Source organism: Passer domesticus, chromosome 3 (genome assembly GCF_036417665.1).
Source record: "Passer domesticus isolate bPasDom1 chromosome 3, bPasDom1.hap1, whole genome shotgun sequence".
Classification (NCBI taxonomy): domain Eukaryota; kingdom Metazoa; phylum Chordata; class Aves; order Passeriformes; family Passeridae; genus Passer; species Passer domesticus.
The window spans coordinates 54,600,939-54,622,953 of record NC_087476.1 but is presented as its reverse complement, the minus strand read 5'-3'; the positions used below and the strand labels follow the sequence as shown (position 1 = coordinate 54,622,953).

Here is a 22,015-nt window from a genome sequence, read left to right as displayed (position 1 = left end):
AACAATGTGTATTAAATGTTTCTTCCGTAGTGCCCCCATTGTGCTTGGGGTACTTAAAACCATTTGGGGTGAAGTATTTGTGGTGAAGTATTTGAGGAGGAGCAAATCTGAATGTTTTTAGCATACTTAGAATAGCGGTTAAAGGTACAGCATACACAAGAAAGCAACAAAGTAAGAACAGCATTGTCTTCAACAAATAAATAAATACCTTGTCATGCAGACTCAGTGCCCAACTGCAGCAGAACAGTTAGCACTTTTGCTTGATTTAGCATCAGTATGAATTTCAATTCATCACCCCTCCAACTCCTTTTTCTTCCAGTCCAGCAGTCCCTAAATCACCCCATCAGCTTTTACTCTGGCTTTGGGAAGTCGGATATTTTGAATTCATATCCCTAATTGAAAAAAAAAAAGGAAAATAATTAGGATGAAGTGTGAGAATTGTTTGGTCAATGTTTAGCAATATGTGTTTAGTAAGGTACATTGCTCAGTTTTTAATCAGTCGATGGTTTTTAGCAGATTTTTATGTAATTGTTAGAACAATGTTGGGACTCAAGGGCACTGATGAAGTATCACCTCTATCAGAAATTCTTTGCCTTTAATATAATACAACAGCAAGGTCCAGGAGTATACTGTATCCAGAGATAACAGGGAGCTTTGCTCCAGATTAAGAGAGTGCAAGGTTAAATTTTTAGCTGCACAAATAAAGCCTTCTTGTAGGCTTGAGGTAGCCCAAGAATTTGTGTAATAATTGTGGTTACAGCTGTAGTTAAGAGTCTGTGATTCCAGATACAAAGCAAGAGGCTTGGAACAAAAAGCTACGGCTACTGAACAGAGAGGAAGCTCTGTCACTGCTGTCACACACACAGCTGTGGCTTAGTGGCCAGCCACAGCAGGACACCAGAGCTATGGTTACCACAGGACAGTGGAAGATGCTTTCTGTCTCAGCAGTTGCTAGAGGATGAGAGGTCCTACAGATCCATAGTGTAGCTCCTGAAGCCTCTCAGCCTGCTTGTCCTTGCCACAGCCAGATAAGGGAATGCTGATAATGGTGTTATCATTGTGGGAGTGGTCACCAGCATCATTATAACTCCATCCAGAGGGTGGGTTTTAATGCCCTGTTAAACTCATTTGGGTGGCTTGCCTGTGTTATCTTCTCCTGAGAAGCCTGCATTTCAGGTAGACTTGAGGAATGTCTTCATGTTCTGTTGAAAAGAGGTAATATTTGATGAAACTTTTTTTTCCTCTCAGAGTGTTTCCTAAGGATTTTGATGTTTTCCAGCAGGATTTGATGTGTAGTGATGGTGGGTGCAGGTCGTGGTCATAGTAGGCTGAGATAAATGGGTGCTGAAAAGAGTGGGGAACACCACTGAGAGTAGAGTTTCTTTCCATCTCTTGCTTATACCTTCCTAATATTTTTATTACCCTCACTGGCATTTCTGAGTTGACTGAAGTAGGTTGAGCTGGATTAACAAAAAATTCAACTGAAAGCAGTATTTTTTGCAAGTGTTGTTTTTGGGCAGATGAGTTCCCTAATCTAACTCAGCAAGTTAGTGCATCAGTGATGGTGTTGGCACAAGGGGGGTGAAGGAAACTCCCAGGAAAGGAGGGTTGACAGAATCATCTGGCAGTAGCTATATCTGTGCCAGCTTAATGTGCTCACTGTGGGGCTGTGATTTGACAAGTTAACTGATTTTTATGACCCTAGTGGTGGCTATGGGCACATCCTGTGAGAGGCTCGTCTGAAATAATTTAGCTCAATTGGTTCAGTTTTGTTGAAAATATATTTGATGGCTTAACTTTGTACTGGCAGGTTTTTAGTCAGTTCAGGTACAACTTGTCCTTTAACAACCACTCTGAAGCTGGTGTAAACTTCATCTCCAGCTCATTTAGTCCTGACTCATGACTTTAGTGGTTCGGTCATGTGCATGGCCTTTACCTGCAAAAGGCAGGTTGTGATGTGAGAACAGATCCTTGGAATCCAGGTGTGTTGCACTGGAGGGAGCACCTGCCCTCTTCCTGCAGAGCTGCTGCTAACCTGCATGTCCCTGCTTGGCTGCACGTGTCATGTGCAGCCTGCCTCACTGAAGAAACAAAAGCCCAGCTTGGATTCGCACAGACGCTAATGAGATAAATAAAAATGCAGTTTCTAAATTATGGTTGGTCATCCACTGATAAGATCTTAAAAGCTTGCTGATCTGTGCTTTGTTTAAACACACCTTTCTTTGCTCTGAACTTTGCACTAAAGAGATTGCTTTGGTTTCTTAGTGCCCAAGGTAGTGCATGAAAACAGTATTGGGAATGAGAAGTATAATCAGAATAGCTTGCATGATTTCCTATAGGAAACACAACCTAACTTTGAACTTCAGTAATATTTTCTGGTTTGGGAGTAAAAAAGACTAAGGTGTTATTGGATTTTACCATAAATATCCAGGACATTTTATGAATATAAATATTTGATAATATTATGTACTAATGAAAATATCGAAGCATCTGTCCAGTGCCTATCTTCCATTTTCTGAAAAGGGTATTTACACTATGATGCTTGTTTTCCTTTGAGGTGAAAGCTAAGAAAAGGAATGTATTTGTTTGAAATCCTTACTGTGAATGGCACATACAAGGACAAACTAACACAGAATCTTTCCTTTTTTTCTTCTAGTAAGTAGGAGCTGCTTATGAAAGTTTATGGGAAGCGATGAGCTTCATGCTCTGAAAGCTGGTATTTGGCACTTTGGGCTTGAAATTAGAGAACTGCTTATGAAGATGTATGGTATTAAAAATCATGTGATTTGTCACAGTGTTTAGGGTTTTTTGGTCTTGCTTGAGTTTTTGAAGAGATCATTTCAGAAAGATTTGCCATCCTGTATTCGGGAATATACAGAAAACATTAACTTACATATTTTTGCTTATGTGTCTGTTTGCAGAACTATTTGATATCAATCTCAGTAAACATAGAACTCAGTATAGCTTGTTAAAATTTCTCTTTATTTCAAACGTATGTGTAAACTTAATCTCTGGCATTCATTAGGCATAAATTGAGTTTTGGTTGTATGATTTTGCAGAACTTGCTAACTGAAATCATGTTAGTTAGCAGGTGAGAGTTAGCTAGGGTGAAAAAATGCATCTGGAGCCAGACTGTTGGTCAGCACAGGGCTGTGCCAGTGAGACCTGGGGCATGGGACACGATGGAACAAGATGCAGTGGGGTGACAAAGCACCCAGCATATGCAACCTTAAATGACAGTTTTTTCAAATGGAGTACTGTAATTTCAGTTTGTGTGTAAAAGTTTATAGGAGCCTGGAACCTGATTCTTAGCTATCTTTTAGCAACAGGTGTGTTCCTTCCTTATGAATGCTGGGTTGCCTCCTGGAAAACAGATTACTGGGCTGTGCTGAGTGGTGGCACATCTCTACTGCACTGCAGACTGTAGCCCAGCACCAGCATCACCCCGTCAGACAGCTGTGTAGCTGTGTTCATACGAGTTTGAGCCTAGGCTGAGAAACCTGCCCTTCATCCTACCTTGGTCTTTTCTTTAGCTTTCTGATTTCCCCCGCTGTGTGTGGGAGGGTGTGGACACAGGTGCACAGCCTCTGATTCTGGACAAGGTTGGTGCCTTTTGTATTGTGCTCTGTTATGTTAGTCTCCTGAGGTTTTTTAAGCCCCTATTTCCTTCTCACCCTCCAAGTTGTCACATAAATATAAAAATGTGTAAAGTATAAAAAAATATAAAAAGCATAAAAATGTAGTTAAATTTGATCTAGAGGAGCTTCAACATTTACGAAGTATTTCTTCAGGTAGATTATCTTGCACAAATAACTATAGTGGAAGAGATACTGTTTTTATTAAATAGAAGAATCAAGGTTACATCTGCTGTCCTGGTTTCAGCTGGGAGAGAGTTAATTTTCCTCTTAGTGGCTGGCACTGTGCTATGTTTTAGATTCAGTAGGAGAATAATGTCAATAACACACTGATGTTTTAGTTGTTGCTCAGCAGTGCTTACTGTAAGTCAAGGGCTTTTCATTTTCCTGTGCTCTGCCAGCGAGCAGGTGAGTAAGAAGCTGGGAGAGAGCAGGGCCAGGACAGCTGATCTGAACTGGACAAAGGGATATTCCATACCACAGAGTGTCATGTTCAGTATATAAACTGGGAGGAGTTGGCCAGGAGGGGCTGATCACTGCTCAGGCATGGGCTGGGCATTGGTGAGTGGGTGGTGATCAGCTGTATTATGCATCACTTGTGTTTTCCATTGTGTTTTTTCTCCATTATACCACCACATGTTGACATGAGAAAGTATTCTCTGTTTCTATTTCAGTTGACATTACCTGACTTCTGAAGGACTCTGGAATTGCTAAACATGTTTTGTACTTATATACATATTTTTTTTTGGGAGAGGATTTTGCTTTGGTTTTTTTTTTATGCATTACTTATTTTTTAATTGAAAGATATGTTTATGCCAGTGTAGTCTTTGCATCGTTATGGAAGGATTTTCTGTCTGGTGTTAAAAATTTTTAGTCACTTGCCTGTAGTTTAAGTTATAGCAAGATTCCTCTGAAGACTGATGAAACTGAGTCAAAATATTAGTATGAAGTTAGACTTTTTTTACTTAAGGTGGAAAATTGAAACTTTTTTTGGTAAACATACCCTAAAAGCATAACATACTTTTGCAAATAGAATATTTTGCACAGTAACTAGTAAGGGAATTGTAGTATTTTAAAGCTTTGATTTTTATTGTTAACTATTACTTTGGTTGTGTGCCTTGTTGTTAGCTAGCCAGAGATGAACCTTTGTCCCATTTCAAGCTGCTGCTCTCACAAGAAACCATTGCTAGTACTCTAAACAAGGAAATGACTTAAAATAAGTCCCAACATGCCTTGTCATCTTCAACAAAAAGACTTTAATTTAGTGATATGTGAGCTGCCCTATAGCTGACCTCACTGACTCTGGAGGTGTAGAGCATGAGTTTCCCAGGTCTTTTTCCTGATCCCTTAGTTCGATGTATCCATCACTGATAGCAGTCTGCCTGGGTCAAACAATAGCTTGGCAGTTTTACCTCAGGAAGTCCACCATCACCAAAAGCTTTTCAAGCTTTGTGAGTCCATGTGTCATCCATTTTGCTTCCAGCTGGCTGCCATCTTAGAAGAATGTGAGAATGGAACTACAGTGAGTTGTCATGGGATATTCAGCTGTTCCAGGCTGCTAAAAGGAGATTCATATCCATTTAGCTTCTTAAAGAGGAAGCTTGTGACCTGAAGAGTGGAAGAGGATGTTGCTTTGTGTTTTTCCATTATGGAGGATCCCTCATGCCACAGGTTTTGCTTTCTCAGAGCATCTGCTTTGCACGATTGTCACCAGCTTGTTGCTGCTGCACTGGCAGGATTTTGCTCACTCACACTGCCTGAGTGAGCTCTTCATAACACTGAGGAAATGGTTAAAGTTAAGAGATATGAGGAGCATGTCTTGCATGTTCCTTCAGCCAGGTACACCAGGGTCTGCTAGCCTTTCTGGCTTGATAGTTAGGAAGAAGGGCACGGTGCCTGGCATATCCAGTTATGGCAGGCTAGTGGACAGATGTGACCCTGTGTACTGTGGTTCTCTTAAAGGATGCCTTGCAGTAGGATGCATTAGGATACTAATTACCTCTGTGATTAACTGGGATTAAGGAAAAGCTAATTACAAGGTCCATCCCAAGTCCTTTGTACAGTTCTGGGAACTCAAGTCTTCTACTGTGTCAAGATTATTGAGCAATATTTTTTGGGAAGTAGCTTAACTACTCAAAAGATGACTGTGTTACTTTGGATGTCTTCTGGGGGAAGAAAACCTAGCTGTTGGCTGGAGGTGCAGTGCTGAGGTGATGCTGATGCTGTTTCCATGAATGTAGACCCATCACTGTCTCTGAATAAGGAGTTGTTCTCCACTGTGGCCTCACAGGGTTAACTTTTGCGCTGGGCTGGTGGCATGATTCAGTTGTACATTTAGTTGGCTCTGCTCAGTATTACCACGTGATCCTCTGCAAGTCCTGGTAGCAATTCCCCATTTAATCTCCTAGTAAAGAGACACCTTTGCCCTTCCCCTGCATTGGACTGGATGTACAACAGGCTGGGTGCCTTACTGCTTGTGCTGATTTGGTGGAGCCTGCTGGTAAGGATGGGGAGATCCCAGGGTCTGGCATATGGTTGGTTGGGTGTGGGTTTAGGCTGCTCAGAGAAGTGTTTGCCTTATGTGAGGTGAAGTGTCATGCTTGAGGGCATCCCCCGGGGCACTCTGAGGTTGCACAGGAGTGAAGCTTGTGTGACAAAGGAGAAACTAGAACCAAAGCACTGCTTTGGCGCTCTTGATGAAGAGGCAGCTTTGTTACGTCATTGTTTACAGCAGTAGTGTACATACTGGTAGTAAAGGTCATATTTATTCTGAGAGGGCATTGTACTAATAATTCTGATTTACTTCCCAGTGAGGTGCCATGAGACAACAAAAAAGGGAAAATGTAGTCAGTTGCCTAGAGGGCACAGTCAATGAAAATATCCAGAAATTCTTCAGTGGACCTTCCTGACCTTCAAAGATGAAGGAAATTATAGTGCATGTCTGGTGCAAACACTCAACAAGGGTGGCAGAAGCTGTAAAGTACACACACAAGTTTTGCATTTAGAGAACTGAGAATTGAGAAAATAGTGTAATTTAGGGATATGGGCATTTGTCCTTCTTTGAAAGTCTTCTTTTCATCTTTATGTTAAAATGTGTTGTAAATTTCCTGTTACAGTTTCTACATCAATTGCCATTTCTCTGTTGACTTTCATTGTAGGTTTTAAACCATTTTAATGCTGACAAGTGTGTGATTCCATTTCTGTGTCAGTCTGTCAGCACTTCTATAGCTCTTTACAAATTACTTTGTCCAGGTGCTTTATTTTGGCAAAGGAATTATTCTTTATCCTCTGAGATAGAATTGGCTACATATATGATCAAATATTTCTTGTTGTCCACATAAAATTTTAAGACTGCAAGTGTGCATTTTCAGTGCAGATGGTATTAAAAGGGAGTTTAATACCTCTGGTAGGAAGGGACTTAACTGCGTCACCCTGTCTGAGCTCTGAGGATGTATTTGTCACTCAGCTCTGGCCCAGAGGTATTCAGTCCCCTCATCACCTCCCCTCACTGTTGCTATGTATTGGTTCCCTAATTTTTAGGGTGTATGGGCGCTCGCTTCAGTGTTGAAAAGCCAGCAGGATGTTGCCCAGTGTGGTGAGGTGTCATGAGGGCTGAGGACAGGACAGAGTGCTCAGGCAGTGCAGCTGGAAGCAGGGAGTGAAGGACTCATGGGCCGCGCTGCAGCTTCTGCTCTGCTTTGCCCCACGCCTGGTTCCATTTGCTGCCTGGAAATGTCTCTGCTCTGTGCACCAAGGTCAGGTCCATTCAGGGTGCCTTCCCTTCCTCCACCCACCCACTCCCTGCCCTTTCCCCCAGATTGCAGGCTTAGGTCACTGTCATAATATGCTATTTTCAATTTAATTGAAATGGAGTTTTCATAAATGACTTAATATTGCAGGCAGCAAATGTTTTTTATTTCCTTGTGTATGTATTATATCGTGTAAGAACATATGGTATTCATTTGTAGATGTGTCTCATAATGGGAAGTACAGCTGTCTAGCATGAGGAGCATGGTCCTGTAACTAAAAATCATGGGTAGCAATACTCATGAGTGCTTTAACATTGCCCTTGTTTTTCTGTACACAGTGTGTGTACACATGGCAAAAGAAAATATAAATTCGTATTTATAGAAGCATCTGCATATGGATTGTGCCTTACTTCAGGTTTAATGTGCTATATGTGAAGTATTATATTTCATTTTCCTTGATTATTACTGGGATCTGTAATTGTAGCTACTTAGTATTACAAATAGGTGCTATTTTTGCTCTGTTTATGCAAAGGAATATGTTTGAAGTTAAAGGTGGGGATAGAACCTCTAGATCCATGGGGAAAGTTAAGAGTACAATGTCATATTTACTTGCATTTTTTGCTGGCAGTTAGCCCTCCACTGAAGTATTTTGTTTAGGAATGCACAGTAAGAGCTACGGCTAATATTAGTGATGCAATGACGTTGAAAAGCCAGATTCATGGTGTTTCACATAACAGATCAATTTCTTTCAAAATAGACTGATATTTTTTTAGAACACTGATCGTGTAAAGTATTATCAGCTGAAAAACCATGTAGGCCATGCATGTTAATTTAGAAACCAATATCTTTCATGTTTTTAAGATGTTGGTAAATAAAGGGATGTTGGTTAGGGAGGAAGACAAAGAATTTTCCTAAATAATTTGTATTAAGGGACATAAACGAGATAATTTGCAAGTCTAAATAAAGTGGTTTTTTTTTTTTTTTTTTTTTTTTTTTTTTTGTGGTTTGTGGGTTTTTGGTTTTTTTTTTGTTTACTACCTGTGTTTAATATAGAAATACCAGAATTCTTTCAGACTCCATTGCATCCTCTTTGATGAGTGTAGTTTAAAGTAAAGTTGGTAAGAACTCTTTTGGTTTTCTTTTTTTGTCATTTTACTAGCAGCACTTTTTAGCTGCAGAGCAAGTAGTGACTGTCATATTTCTCTTTATGACCAGACTTGTACAATCCCTCTTGCTGCCTTAAAATATGAAAGCAGTCTTCCCTGACTGTATTGCGTTTTCATGCACGCTCTGCCTAGGTTCCCACCTGGAATGGAGACTGCTTACACCAAAAAAAAATCACATTTAAGAGTAAAGAACAGAAAAATGGAATGCTGGTAGTGGAAATGAGAAACAAGGACTACATGTGTGAATCTGTGATCAAATATTAATAAAATATGTATGAGATGGGTTTTTTAGAGTTTGCTTTTAATTTTGAATTGTTGTTTCTGTTAAATGATTGGATATTTAATTTGCATATTTTGGGGGTTTTTTTTCCTTAATTTCCAGTGTTCATTTCATGTCGGTTTTCCCTCTGTTGTTTGGTTTCTATTATGTCCTCTTTCCCCCCCTGCCCTTCTTCCTGGAACAAAAAAAAAGCTCTTTCAAATCCTTTTTGTTGAAGTTTTAGTTTTGTGTTCAAGCCCTGGAGCTCATAGCTTGTGGACAAGTAGCAGTGAACCCTGTGGTAGGCTGCCTTCCACATTAGCAGACAAACACATCTGTATATTCAGACTGGTAGCTCTGCATCTGTATTTTTAATTTGTAGGTGAAGGGACATATCTATGCATTCAAGTACCAACAAAGCTTTGCAGAGGCCTTGGTAGAAAAAAATACACATTTTTATGCCTTTTCTGCTGATGTTCAGAAAACAGATGTAGCAACAGAGGGTGAGAGAGAAAATCTGTGATCCTGAGCTGCTTCCTGCTTGCTTGGTTGCCTACTGACATTTAAGAACTACCCAAGAAAAATGAGGAGGAAAGGAGCTTATTAATGTAATTTTGTTTTGTTTAGTGAGATCCTTGCTTGGTCATAGGACAAGAAGCGTTTGGAAGAGCTCATTAGCATAGGTGACAGGGCACAGGTTGGCATGGGTCTGCAGTACTGTTCTGCAGACAGTTCAGCTGTTGCAACCCTGGAACAGGGACTTCCCAGGAATATTTGATTAGAAGAAGGATTTTGGTAGGGAAGGAGTCATTGCAGAAACTCACAGCTTTAGCAGTTGCCCTGAAAGATGAAAAGTTAGGATTGCCACTGGGTGCACTTTTCAGCCTCTTTTCTTTTGCTGAGGTGGGAGTGGGCTTCTCTGCTGCCCTCTTTGTGGGTCTGTGGGGAGGGGGTGTGGTGGAAACAGCTGGATCAGGGCACATCTGCATCACCCTTTGCTCCTGCTGTGGCAAGCCCTCCCTGCCTCCTATTAAAGGAATTTCTCGGAGCAGGTTTGCCTCATGTGCAGAGGCATGTGCAGCATTGTGTGTTAGCTCCTCTGGCAGTAGGTGAAATCCCAGCCACCACTTTTGAAGCTGTTTGCAAATGCCACTTTCCATATGCTGAGCCTGAACTAAGCCCAGATGGTCCATTCCTTGCAGCATCCTTGAGGCCTCCCTCTCTCCTATCCCCTTGCTGTTAAGCATCTCTCTGATGTTTTGCTCCTGAACAGACCTGTATCCCTCAGAATCCTGGAGTGCTGGCCCACCTTGCTCACGCTGCTGTCCTCAGCCCTTCCCGCTTACTCCTGTCCCTCTCTTGTCCAGCTTCTCTGAGACCAGTTTTATCTGCTTTGTCTTACTGGGTCTTTGTTGGTGGTTTGTTTGGACAATGAAAGAGGTTTTCTTGCAAAACATCTTTAGATTCCTGCATGAATTTCCTTGTTTGGGAATGCTCATAAAAATTCATTTACAATTTATTCTGAATGTAAGGATTATATTGTAATAAATTGCCTGTGAATGCCTGCCAATTCCCTTCAAGCATAAACAAAATTACTGAGTTGTGCTGTAAGCCTTATATTTGCAAGTAACAGGGTTATAGGCCTAACTAAGAGGTCCTTTAAAATGGTAAGAGCTAATAATTTTAGGGAACTAATTGCTTTTAAGTGCACAAAAGTAACTCCAGTATAATTTCATGGCTATTACTGTACTTTACTAAATGGTCTTGGTATTTGCCAGGATATCTTAAATTGGGCTTTGTTGCCATGCTTATTTTTTCCAGCGTGAAAAGAAAAATAAATTATTTAAATCTTTCCTCTCTGCCTCCCAATAATGGAATTACAAATACTGTATCTGTTTCACTTCCTGGTTTATTCTCTTTGATATTTGTGGAGCCTGAAGTGGTCTCACATAGGCTTTATTCTTTTCTTTGGGGTAAGATTAGTTCCAGTGGTTCTCTTGGAAGATTACAGAAAAAAGTGTAGTTTTAATATATGTATTATATGCTTGAGTATTTCCCAAAAAAGCAGCATGAGGGTGGTTACAGAGAACATATTTTGCCCACATTTTTGTCATTGATATGAATTGTAGAGAATGAAATTACAAATGAAAACAGCTGTGCCCATATGAAGCCAGGTGATATAGAAGACATTGGAAGAAATGAGAAAGGTAGGTCAGTTGACCATGGGACAGAGCCAAAAATGTGACAAAGTAGATTCATATGAGGCCCTTCTTGCTCTTATTTTCCTAGCTGTAGGCAGTTTTTTTTTAACTGCAGGTTTAAACACAATTAGGGTTGAATATAAGGGAAATATAATGAGTGTTTGTTGAGTTTGGAAATTGACTTCTGTTTTCATTCAGTAGGACTTGGGACAGGGTGAGCTGTCCCAGCTTTTCCAAAGGTGTGCATGACTTGCAAACCAGCTCCTAATGTGGTGCCACTTTTGTGGTTTTACCTATACAGGTCACCCACATTCCATTGTCCTCTTGTTTTCCCTTCTGGATTTTGCTCTCCCGTGAGTAGCTGATTTTCTGAAATGTGTGATTTGGAACAGAAAGGGATAAGTATGTGCAAAAAATAGGAATGTGAATCCTAAGCCTCTAAGAGTCTTCATTCAAATGAGAATTAAGAGGGTCAGAATGTCACGATCTGAGACAATGCGGTTGAATTAATTTTGTCAGTACAGAAGTAAAACCAAAACCAATTTCTCCTCATACTTCTCAGTTTAGCTAGATCGTGATAATTTCGTTGCAGGTCTGATAATACATTATGTTGTAATGTTTTTGGGTTTTAAATAATCTCCAGATCTGAGTCCTTGAGAATCACTTTTTTCTAAAAGAAACAAGCAGGCTTCTGCATATTATGGTTGTAGAATAAAGATAAAAATATGCAGTGAGTTGAACAGCTTGGATGCTGGAATGCTGCAGTACCCCCAAAACCAGGGAAACAGCTGATGCAGTCATCTTGTGGGGAGAGGCTTTATGGCTGTACTTGTCAATCCTGAATTCTTTCTCGCTTTGTGTAGAGTGGAACAAGGTCATGTTTCTCCTGAAACAGCTTGAGATGGCTTAGCAAATAACTCCTTTGGCAACTGTCCAGATGTGTGGATGTTATAGTTCTAGCACCTCTTTTCCTTTACATCATACATGGGGTACCAGTGATCTGTAACAGAAGCACAGAATCACAGGATATGCTGAGTTGGAAGGGTCCCACAAGGATCATTGAGTCCAACTCCTGGCCCTGCACAGAACATCCCCAACAGTCACACCCTGTGCCTGAGAGTGTTGTCCAAACAGTTCTCGAACTCTGTTAGGCTGTGATCACTTCCCTAGGGAGCCTGTTCCAGTGCCCAACCATCCTCACCACCCTGGGTGAAAAACCTTTTGCTGATACCCAACCTAAATCCCCCCTGACACAACTTCAGGGCATTTCCACAGGTTCTGTCACTGGTCACCCCAAAAAAGAGATCCGTGTCTGCTCTTTCTCTTCCCCTCGCAAGGAAGTTTACCTGCAATGAGGTCTCCCTTCAGTCTCCTCCAGGATGAACAGACCAAGGTGACCTCAGCTGCTCCTCATGCAGCTTTCCCTCAAGCCCCTTCACCATTTTGTTGCCCTCCTTTGGATGATCTCTAATAGTTTAATACCATTCTTGTATTCTGACTGTGAATATGTTCTGATTGTGACTGAAACTGCACACAATATTCAAGGTGAGTTTATTATTCATTTTACATAGAGTATGTAAATTCATTAGCTTACCATATAATTATAATTTATGTCATCGGAAGTGGAAAGCAGAGTCCAAATGTAGGAATATGAGGTCCTGTCAAAGGAAATGTCATGAAATATTTTAATCTTCTTAGAAGTGCTGCATATAGTTCAGGCAGATTAAGTTTTGGCATGGTATCTGGAATCTGCCATTTCTGGTGCAGTGGATTAGAATGTTAAGTGTAATAGCCTGTGCCATTGCCACAATTTCTTTCCTGTTTTCTTCAGCGACAGGTAGGATTATGTGCATGAAGGTTAAAAAAAATCTTATATAAATAGTAATGTGAATGTGGCTGGAAGCAATATTGTGTATATATTTAATTTTTTTAACTTAGAGTCTGGCACTCTAACTTTGGCCTGTTTTGTATTTATTATTCATGGAGGGGTTTAAAATGCCAGTTGGTGAGGTTTTCTGGATTTTTTGGGTTCTGGGTTTTCTGGTTTTGTTTGGTTTTGGTTTTCTTTGTTGAGTTGTTGTTGTTATTGTTAATCTCCAGAGCAGTTTTGAGCAGGTATTAACAGCAGTGGATGGTATTACAAAAAATCCTGAGAGACCTGATTCTCTTTGCTCAGTTTTTTTTTTTAATGTTAATTTAGAAACTGAGTACTGTTTTATACTTTCTCTGCAATCACTTTGTACTCTTTGGAAAAACAGAGCTTTGCCTCAGTTCCTACTTCTCTGGCTTTTCTTTGGAGCTTAAGGAGGATTTTGAAGAAGTTTGATTGCATTTGACATTCAAAACATTCCATAAGGTTACAGAGTCGCCAAAATGAAATTATTTAATGTGGGAGAGAAGGAATGCTAAGTGTCACTTCATGAAAAATACTGCTAAATTATGTTGCTTCCTTACTTATTTTTCCATGTTCTGTATGATTCTCTTGAAAAGACTGAGTTGCAGGAGAGTTTGCAGTCAGTCATGGAAAGAGCATATGTCACAAGAGGTAGAAAAGAAAGGATGCAGCTGTTCCAATACATGACAAGATTTAGGAGGTAAAATGAAAAGCAGCCATACCAGCCCAGACTGAGGTTTTTCTAATGCCTTGTAAAAGCTATGAAGCACTTTAAGGGTGGTAAGAAGTATTTTTGCATTGTTCTGGACACCAAATGTCCATACTTGGTCTTGCTCAAGGTTTGCCTTTTACTTGTGAAAGGTTGTGATACTGGCTTTTGTTTGATGGGAGGTTTAAACCATCAATTAAATTAAAAAAACCCTCTTTTAGTATGTTAATTCTTGTAAAAAGATGACATTTTCATTTTCAAAAACCAATTTATTTTAATTTAGGTAGTTTCACTACTCCGTGGCTTTATGTAAAATCCAGTTATTTTAGGACAACCTGCTTTGATACCCATATCAATTTGATTTTTTTTTTTTTTTTAACAGAAGACTTAAAAAAATGCTGAAAACTCCATGCAAAATGGTGGATAGTGTGTGAAGGGATGGCCTGTCAAAAGTGTCTCAAACGTTGGGTTGAAACCACTAGGATAAGTGATTTGGTAACAAAAAAATTCTGCAGCTTTTCCTAGAAATCATGAAAAATCAGGATGCCCTTCTGGTAGGCACCTTGGGTGTAGGAAAGTCTGGCAATCACTTCCCAGGTCAGTGATCCAGCCAAGAATGGAGGAGCTGCGGCCACGCCACTGCTGTAGCCATTGGATTAGAGCTTTCTTGATTAATTCAGTTAAGAAATTTTTGCATCTTGTGGTGCTGCTGGAGTTCTTGAAGGGAGGGGAGGGATGGGGAGAGCTTTGGGTTTAGGAGCTTGACTTATTCCCACACTTCTTGTAGCTCAGCGTTCAGAATAAGAAGTGGGACAGGAGATCACACTGCTTTCCTCTCCTTGTCTGCTTAGTTGTTTAGATTAGACAGCACTTAAGAAGTCCTGTAGTTATGTTTGAGGGCACAGCGTCTCATGGATTGCTCAGTAAATAGTTTTCAGAATGAACCAGTACTGGTACTCAAAGGCATTTTTTTGGTTGTTTCAATTTAGCTAGCCTTTGTACTAACTAAACTTAAAATTACTTACACAGATTACTGTACTTTGTAACTCCTATGTCAACAAGATAATTGTTCTTTGAGAGTGCTGTTTTATTTATAGCCACAGTGCTGGAGTCGATCACAAACCCACAAAAGCAAAGCTTCCTTTTATCTGCCTTGCAGTATGCCATGGGGTCAGATCTCAATCTTTAACACTCAGTGGTCCAGTGGTGAAAGGCTCCAGAGATCTGAGAATTTTTCTTGTTTCTGTCACTGATTTTACGCCATGAATTTGAGCAGCAGGCTTCACTTCTCTGAGCCAAGTACCTACCCCGTTTTTTCTCCCCCTCTCTTTGTGTCTTGTTTATCAGGTTAACACATCTAAGCGTGTGTTGGTGTGATGTCCAGAATCAGTGAGCCTCATTATCAGCTCAATGTATGGCTGCAATAATACTGCTAAATAGCTTTTATGACTCTCTTTGCATGGACATTTCAGAAGTTGCTGCAGTAATGTAGCTGTAGTCAGATATGTTTTTGTTGTTTTGTGTAACTCTTAAGTAAAGTGCTAGTTTATTGTAGTGCCAGCAAATGTGTGTGAAGGGCAGCAGTGCTCAAGACATTGCCTGTACAAGAATTCCAACAGCAATGGTTAATGGCTAGGATTTAAAGACACTTTTAAGGCCAAACATTGTATTTTCAGTGTACAGTTTAAGGATATGTAATAGTTCAGTTTGACAAATAATTACACCACTTGATGTTGTGGTTTAAGCCCAGCCAGCAATCAAGCACCACTCAGTCACTCCCTCACCAACAGGACTGGGGAGAGAATTGGAAGCATAAAACTAGAAAACTCGTGGGTTTGAGATAGACACAGTTTAATGGGGAAAGCAAAAGCCATGCACACAAGCAGAGAAAAACAAGGCATTAATTCCCTGCTTCCTATGGGCAGGCAAGTGTTCAGCCATCTCCAGGAGAGCAGGGCCCCATCACCTGCGCTGGTTACTTGGGAAGACAAACTCCAAACTCTCTTGAAAGGTTATATTCAGATCCAAAATTAGTGGTTAGCACTACAAAAATGACAAAGATTATAATTTTTCTCATCACTCACTCTTTTAGAACACAATATAGTCCTTAATTCTCAAGTGAGAAAAATGGGATTAAGGACAAAATTAGCTTTCTGCAAAGTGAATTTATCTGAAATGCCAGTGGAAGTGCACCTTACAAACTGATTTATCTCTAGCTGTTGTAGTTTACACATGACAAATGTCAATTATGAGCTGCTAAAAAGGCAGTGGAACAGACGGGAAATATAGTTTTCACAGGGAAGAAGATAAGGAATAAAGACACCTGCACTGTTATAATATGATTCTTGAGGAAATCAAAATCAGGGTGACAGAACTGGGAAAAAAAGCACAATTTTATTATGGCATAAATCAATGATTAATGTAAAGAGTAATATTTTCTTAAAGGCTGAGAAAGGACAGAGTTGGTCACAAAAGGAAAGGCTGTGAAGAAAACATTTTGATGCCTGAAAGATAGGCTGGAAATAAATCCCCATAGACCGATGTCCATAGAGCAGGTATTTGTTTATTGCAGCGCTGGTGGTAAGGGGGATATCTCCTCTTAACTCACCCACCCTTGTCAAGTGCTGTGGTTTATTTATACAGTAAGTATTGCTTGGTATCACTGTGTCACTACAGCATCATCACACATGTGTCAGAAGTAATTTACATAGTATGATGGTTATTAGATTGTACTTTTGCACTGTGCTTGCATCTCCCTAATTCGGGGTTGCTGGGGGGTCTTTGAAAGCTTCCAAGGTCTTCTTCACGTCTGAACTTTTCAGCTTTGTCTTTGGAGCATGCCCAGTTGTGGTGTTCCTTGGTCTGTCTAGTCTTAACCAGCCTAAATTCTTTGGTTTGTGGCTAATTTGCTTTGTTACCAATTTTTCATTAGTACTGTACTTACCTACCTCTAAAGCTATCTACCTGGTGAGTTTTTTCTTTTTTGTCTATTCAGCATTAAGAAACTAGTTAACCATATACTAGCCATTACATTGTATAAAAAGTTATTTATATGAGGTTATATAGGTATCAGGTTATATAGATATATAAAAAGGCATGATTTAGGTTATATTGATGTCAAGTTATATAGATATATTAGGTTATACTGATATCTTATAAGATACAAGCTTTATAAGCACCTTGTACCTTTGATCTAAGTTATATAGGCATCAATTTGCACACAGTTCTTCTCCTTTAAGTACTTACCACAACATGGAGCACATCAGTACTTAGTAAAGTAACCCAAATTTGTTTTTTCCCTTGTTAATGTAATGAATGGTGTTCATTACAAGAATTGTTTTTAATGGCTTCCTTCTGGAAGACCTGGAGTGCTTAGTCTCATGTCCTTGATGTTTCCAATAAAAAAAGTATCTCTGGTGGGGGGGGACAAGAGTATTAAATCTGGTAAAACACTGCGATATATTGAAGAATGAGTTTTATGCCTGGGGGCTCTGTTTTGTACTGAGATAAACAGGCAAAAATCTCATTGGCTGCAAAGGTCAATGTCTGAGTATCAGAGGTCAGAACTGACTGTGCCATCTGGAAATGAGAGTATTGCACTGCTCCCTGTAAAGCTATTTGAAGAGTAAACTCTTTTGCAAGTAAGTGGAAATAGATGTTAATAAGATTTTAATGGAGTTTGAGTGTGTTGTTAGTTACGACCTTAATAAAAATATGAGTTTTCTGGGGGTGATGAAACTGCTGGTGAGGAAGCTTGCTATTTAGTAATCTGAAATGCTTGAAAATAGCTTCAAGTGACTGTGTGCCTTAGCAATACATTACATTTTCTAGGGGGAAAAAAAGAAATCTCCTTTAAGATCCTTGTGAAAAGCAGCTGTTTTTTTCAAATTTTAAATACATGAACTCTACACCTGAAAGCAACAATGTACTGGAGAAGTAACCTATTTTTTGCAACTGCAGTAATAGCTTTTTTTTTTCATTAGCCATATTTATTTCTTACTGATAGTTTTTTGGAAATAATTTTTCTACAAATTTCATGGTTTGTAACATGGGACATTTGAAATGCTTTAAAAAAATTTTAATGAGCCTATAAATGTGGTATTAATTATATTTAAAAATATCTCTCAGATTCCTTACATTATTACTAAGACTCATTGCTTTTCTCTCTGCTCTTCTTGGCCTCAATGTTTCTACCTCTGCATTGCTATTGTGCAATATACAACAAATGTTTACTGAGGATAAGTTTGGAGAAGGATTGAATTTTGTGGAAGGTCACAGCAGAAAACCCATATTCTTGATCTTGTCACCAGATCTCTAAAAATGAAAATATTAATTGACAGCCTATTTTCCCATATGTTATGAAATTTTAAAATTATTTTTCTCTTCTCATCTACACCAAGATAGATGAGGTATGAAGACTGTCCTCATTATCTTCAAAAGGTCCTGTTTTTGCCTTTTTGTACGCAGGGGAAGGTTCATAGGAGAGACAGAAATGAAGGTGCGTGGAGCCATGGCTCTGTAGATTATACAGTAAATACTGCTTCACCAATATCTTTCTCTGGTGCAGTATGCAAGGCAAGAAATCTTGAACCAAGTGGAGTGATAAAAGGATCTGATCTGGCTCTGTCAGCTGGAGCTTTTGCAGTTGTTCACTCTGAACCTGAGCCTTTCTCTGTCCTATCCCACAGAAATGTAATTGTGGCTATGACCAAGTGCAGATGGCTTTGAGAGGGTTTGCAGTCTGAACAGATACTGGGGATAGGGAGTTGGTTGAGTCTGATGAGGGAAGACAAGGAATCAGTGAGTGGAGTGGGAGTGGTGTGGCACTTGGCTTGTGAGGAACTCAACCATTGCTGGAGCTGGGGTTGAAGCTGGCAGCTGAGAATGGGCTTAGAGCAGTACAGATATTGAAGAAGAGGTTCCAAGTTCACAGCAGAGTGGTGAGGTTTTTGTATGAATATTTCTCATCAGGATTCCTGATGTCGAACTGTGTCAGAGGGCTTTCACAATAAGGCATGGCAGTACTGCCTGCTCAAAATTAGGAGTTGCTGTATTGGTTTGTTGATGAGGGGTGAAAAGGTCAGGCCAGGAGGAGCCTTGCAAGAAAAGCTGCTTACTTTTGGTGGAGCAGAGCAGCCGTGTGACCAGAGCCTGAAGGCCAGGATGCTGTCTCTGAGAGTTAATGGAGTGTTTGTGATGTACAGCAAATGTTCATAGGACCCTGAAAATGGCCTTGAGTGCTCTGTGCTGAGTGTCAGGTCTGCATTTCAGGACACAGGCTTCTCTTCTTAGGGGCAGAGCTTAGTCTGGAGAAGGTGACAAGCCTGGCTTTTATAGAAGGATTGGAGTAGCTCTGCCCCGTCAGTGTGGCACAGAGCCACAGCATGTTGGAGTCTATCCCACCTCAGCCTTCCAGAGCTCCTCAAAGTGCATGCTTGTGATGTATTAGTCTGTTAGTTTTATTTTTTCATGTTGTGTGGTGGTGGTTAAATTTCAGCTGAGGTGGATCAGTGAGAGCAGGTTGTTCCAAAGGTAAAAGGCCACCCAAAAGCTGCTGAGCAGCTCCACAGGGTTAAACTGAGTGACAATAAACTGAAATTTGACCTCCTTCAGGCAGCAGTTCAAGTGTCCAGAGTGTATTTTTGGGAGAGACCCAGTCTGCTCTGAGCACCTCCAGCTGAAGGAGAAGGCAAGGCTGGTCAAGGACTGGGATGTCTGTCCTGCTTTGCCCACACTCAGCACCCCAGCTGCCTGCTGGGGACATTTCTATGACTCCATGAACATCTTTCTGCAGTGATAAGGGTTGAGTTCACAGGCAGAACAGGTCACATACTTCTCCTGTCAGGAGAAATTTAAGAGATGAGGTAGCTACATGGAGAAGTTGCATTTATTGGGTAACGTGCGCTACGAGCGTGATGGTGTTATTGCCATTGATGCAAAAGCTGAACAGTCCTTAATGTTTTTGTTTTTTATTTCCCCTGAGCTTTCAAGTAAGGGCAGGTTAAGCAGTGGTGTTGAGGTGCACATTAGCTTGGTGATTAATTGTCATTTATTAACTTGCACTTGGACCAGAGAGACAGGGTGTGTAGAAACTCAGAGTCCTTCCATAAGGCTCTTTACTTTTAAAGCAAAGTCCATATGGTTAGTATTTCTTATCAGAGAATCAAGCATGTCTGGTGTGAAAGGATTTGTGGCTTGGACACACAAGGAGCTTATCTTCAGAGAGAAAGGCATGGCTGTTTTACCTAGGGGCAGCTGAAAAGCGTCAGTTGTCCTGAGATAAAATGTAAGGACGAGAGACTTTCATTTTAATACTATATAAACTTGCCAAGTCAGCTAGATAGGAAGGTAGGATCTAATTTATTGTGTTTACATTGTGATAAATCCACAATGCTTGGTCTTTGATATGTTTTTTTCTCTAGGAATGGGTGGTATTTATTACTTAACCCCAAAACGTGTCTTCGTTTTTAGAATGTGGAGACAAATTCAGATATATAAGACTCTGAAGCTCTTCCTGAAATACAAAGAAATTGCTGGTTTTTAATGCAAGGAAGAATTTTGATACACTTTTGTTACAGTAGTGGTTTAGAAAAAGATTACTGAAAATCATCAATGTCCAGTCTTACCTCTACAAAAAGTAGGGATAACTCTGAAGTTAAATCTGATACTACTCATGTAATCAACTCATAATCTGAATCAGTTTGTGGCCTTTGATTTGGTATATTTAACTGTAAGGGTGACCTGTAACTTCAATGACATCACTGCAACCTGTGTCCTTTTTAAGCTGAATGCTTTACTAGGTCAGTGGTCATTTTTGCCAGTGACTTAATGAAGTCAAAATGACACCTAGAGGTTTCAGCTTGTTGGTTTCTTTTTTGTAGCTGCAGCTATACTTAAGATGAAAGATCCTTTTGGAAGCCTTTGCATTATATGTTTGGCAAGGTGAACCAAAAACCACTAACATCAAACTATAAAAATGGTAAGCTTTCTGTCAAAGAGGCAGCAAGATAGCAACAAAGAGTTTCTATGGTCTTTATTAAACATTTGGACTCGCCAGTTTACTTAACAAACTGTAACTGCAGTAATTCTACATTGTCCTTTCCCAGTTGTAATTAAGGTCATAGATACCAGAGTAAATATTAATAAAAAATAAAAGCAGAATAGCAAAGGGAGACAGTAGTTGTACTGTTAAGCTGTAAGAATTTACTCAGGCAGAAAGGCACTTCTGAAAAATTCTCTAAGTGGTGATTCTGGGAAGACACATGCCATGAATTTTGTGAACCTCACTATTGAGAGTTGAATTGAAGGTATATGTAATGAGGATTACTAGAATTTGGATTCATTTTTTCCTTTTTAAGACTGACTCCCCTGCTGTTCCAGATTGGGAGGTACATAGAGCAGATATATTAAATTGAAAATATATTCCAGATACCAAAAGTATTTTTTTATATCTTGGTTTGCTTGTTGACTGTGGTTTGCTTTGATACTTTGACACAATTCATGGTGCCTTCATACATATTAATGCATCCTGTATTTTAAGATGTTAACCAAAAATTTCTTTTTGATTTATATTTATAGCCGTCGGTCTGGACAGTATACAATGAACCATGACCATTCCAAGAAGATCCCTGATGGAGCGTCGTTTGACCGCTCAGGATCCCAGGACTCCTTGGATGAACTATCTATGGATGACTACTGGAAAGAGCTTGAAAACATCCATGAAACCAGAGGAAATAATCATGAGGAACGAGTAGCACTTGTAGTGAAAGAGCCAGATGGTAATGAAATCTGTTCTGTCAATGTTCATTAGTTTGCTGATTTAGGGATTTTTCTTCAAGTCTTATTTCAAGAGATGGCACCTATCTAATGCAGATCAAAAAAGGACGTGACTTGCCTGAACATCTGCTTTGAAAATTCTGTTGCCTCTGATGCATATCACCAGAAACAGGCAGTGCCCTGAAAGAGTTTTATCAGAGACAAGTAAAAGGCCAATTATTCTTTGGTACTTGCAAAATATCAGAAAGGTGCCTGTGCTTGCAAATCACAACAACTGAACTATTTGCAGTTTACTGTTGAACTAACTTACCCTTTCACTCTTTGTGTATGTTGTTCGTTATTGTAGCTATTGTGGATAGAAACCTCACGCTTTAGAAGACAAGCCAATGATTAACCGATTTAAGTTTAGTGAGTAACTTTCTATGCTTGTAACTATTGTGATTGTTCAGTTGTACTATTTGTGTTTCTCAGAAGCATGAATTATGGGCCACTCCTTGGGGCATGGTCTTGGAAGCTGGGCAATTTTTTTTCTTTTTTTGTTTTTTGGGTCCTCTCAGATAAAAGAGGAGTAATGTCCTTAATTTCAATTTTCTCTCAAAAATTATTTTATAACAATGCAGTATCTG

At 39.8% G+C, this 22,015-nt stretch overlaps 1 protein-coding gene across 6 annotated transcripts in view; it reads left to right on the top strand.

The window, feature by feature from the left end:
* The window catches only part of ARHGAP18 (Rho GTPase activating protein 18), a 95,015-nt gene that overhangs the window by 35,117 nt on the left and 37,883 nt on the right, over positions 1–22,015 (top strand). For 2 of the 6 annotated variants that reach the window (XM_064413133.1, XM_064413132.1), the window contains exon 2: positions 21,192–21,391. In XM_064413133.1, the coding sequence (XP_064269203.1) occupies positions 21,192–21,391 (200 nt within the window). Of the gene's footprint in view, positions 1–1,104; positions 1,216–6,006; positions 6,136–17,161; positions 17,255–21,191; positions 21,392–21,735; positions 21,798–22,015 lie in introns of those variants that run through there. The other 4 variants (XM_064413134.1, XM_064413136.1, XM_064413135.1 and 1 more) reach the window with 4 other exon arrangements.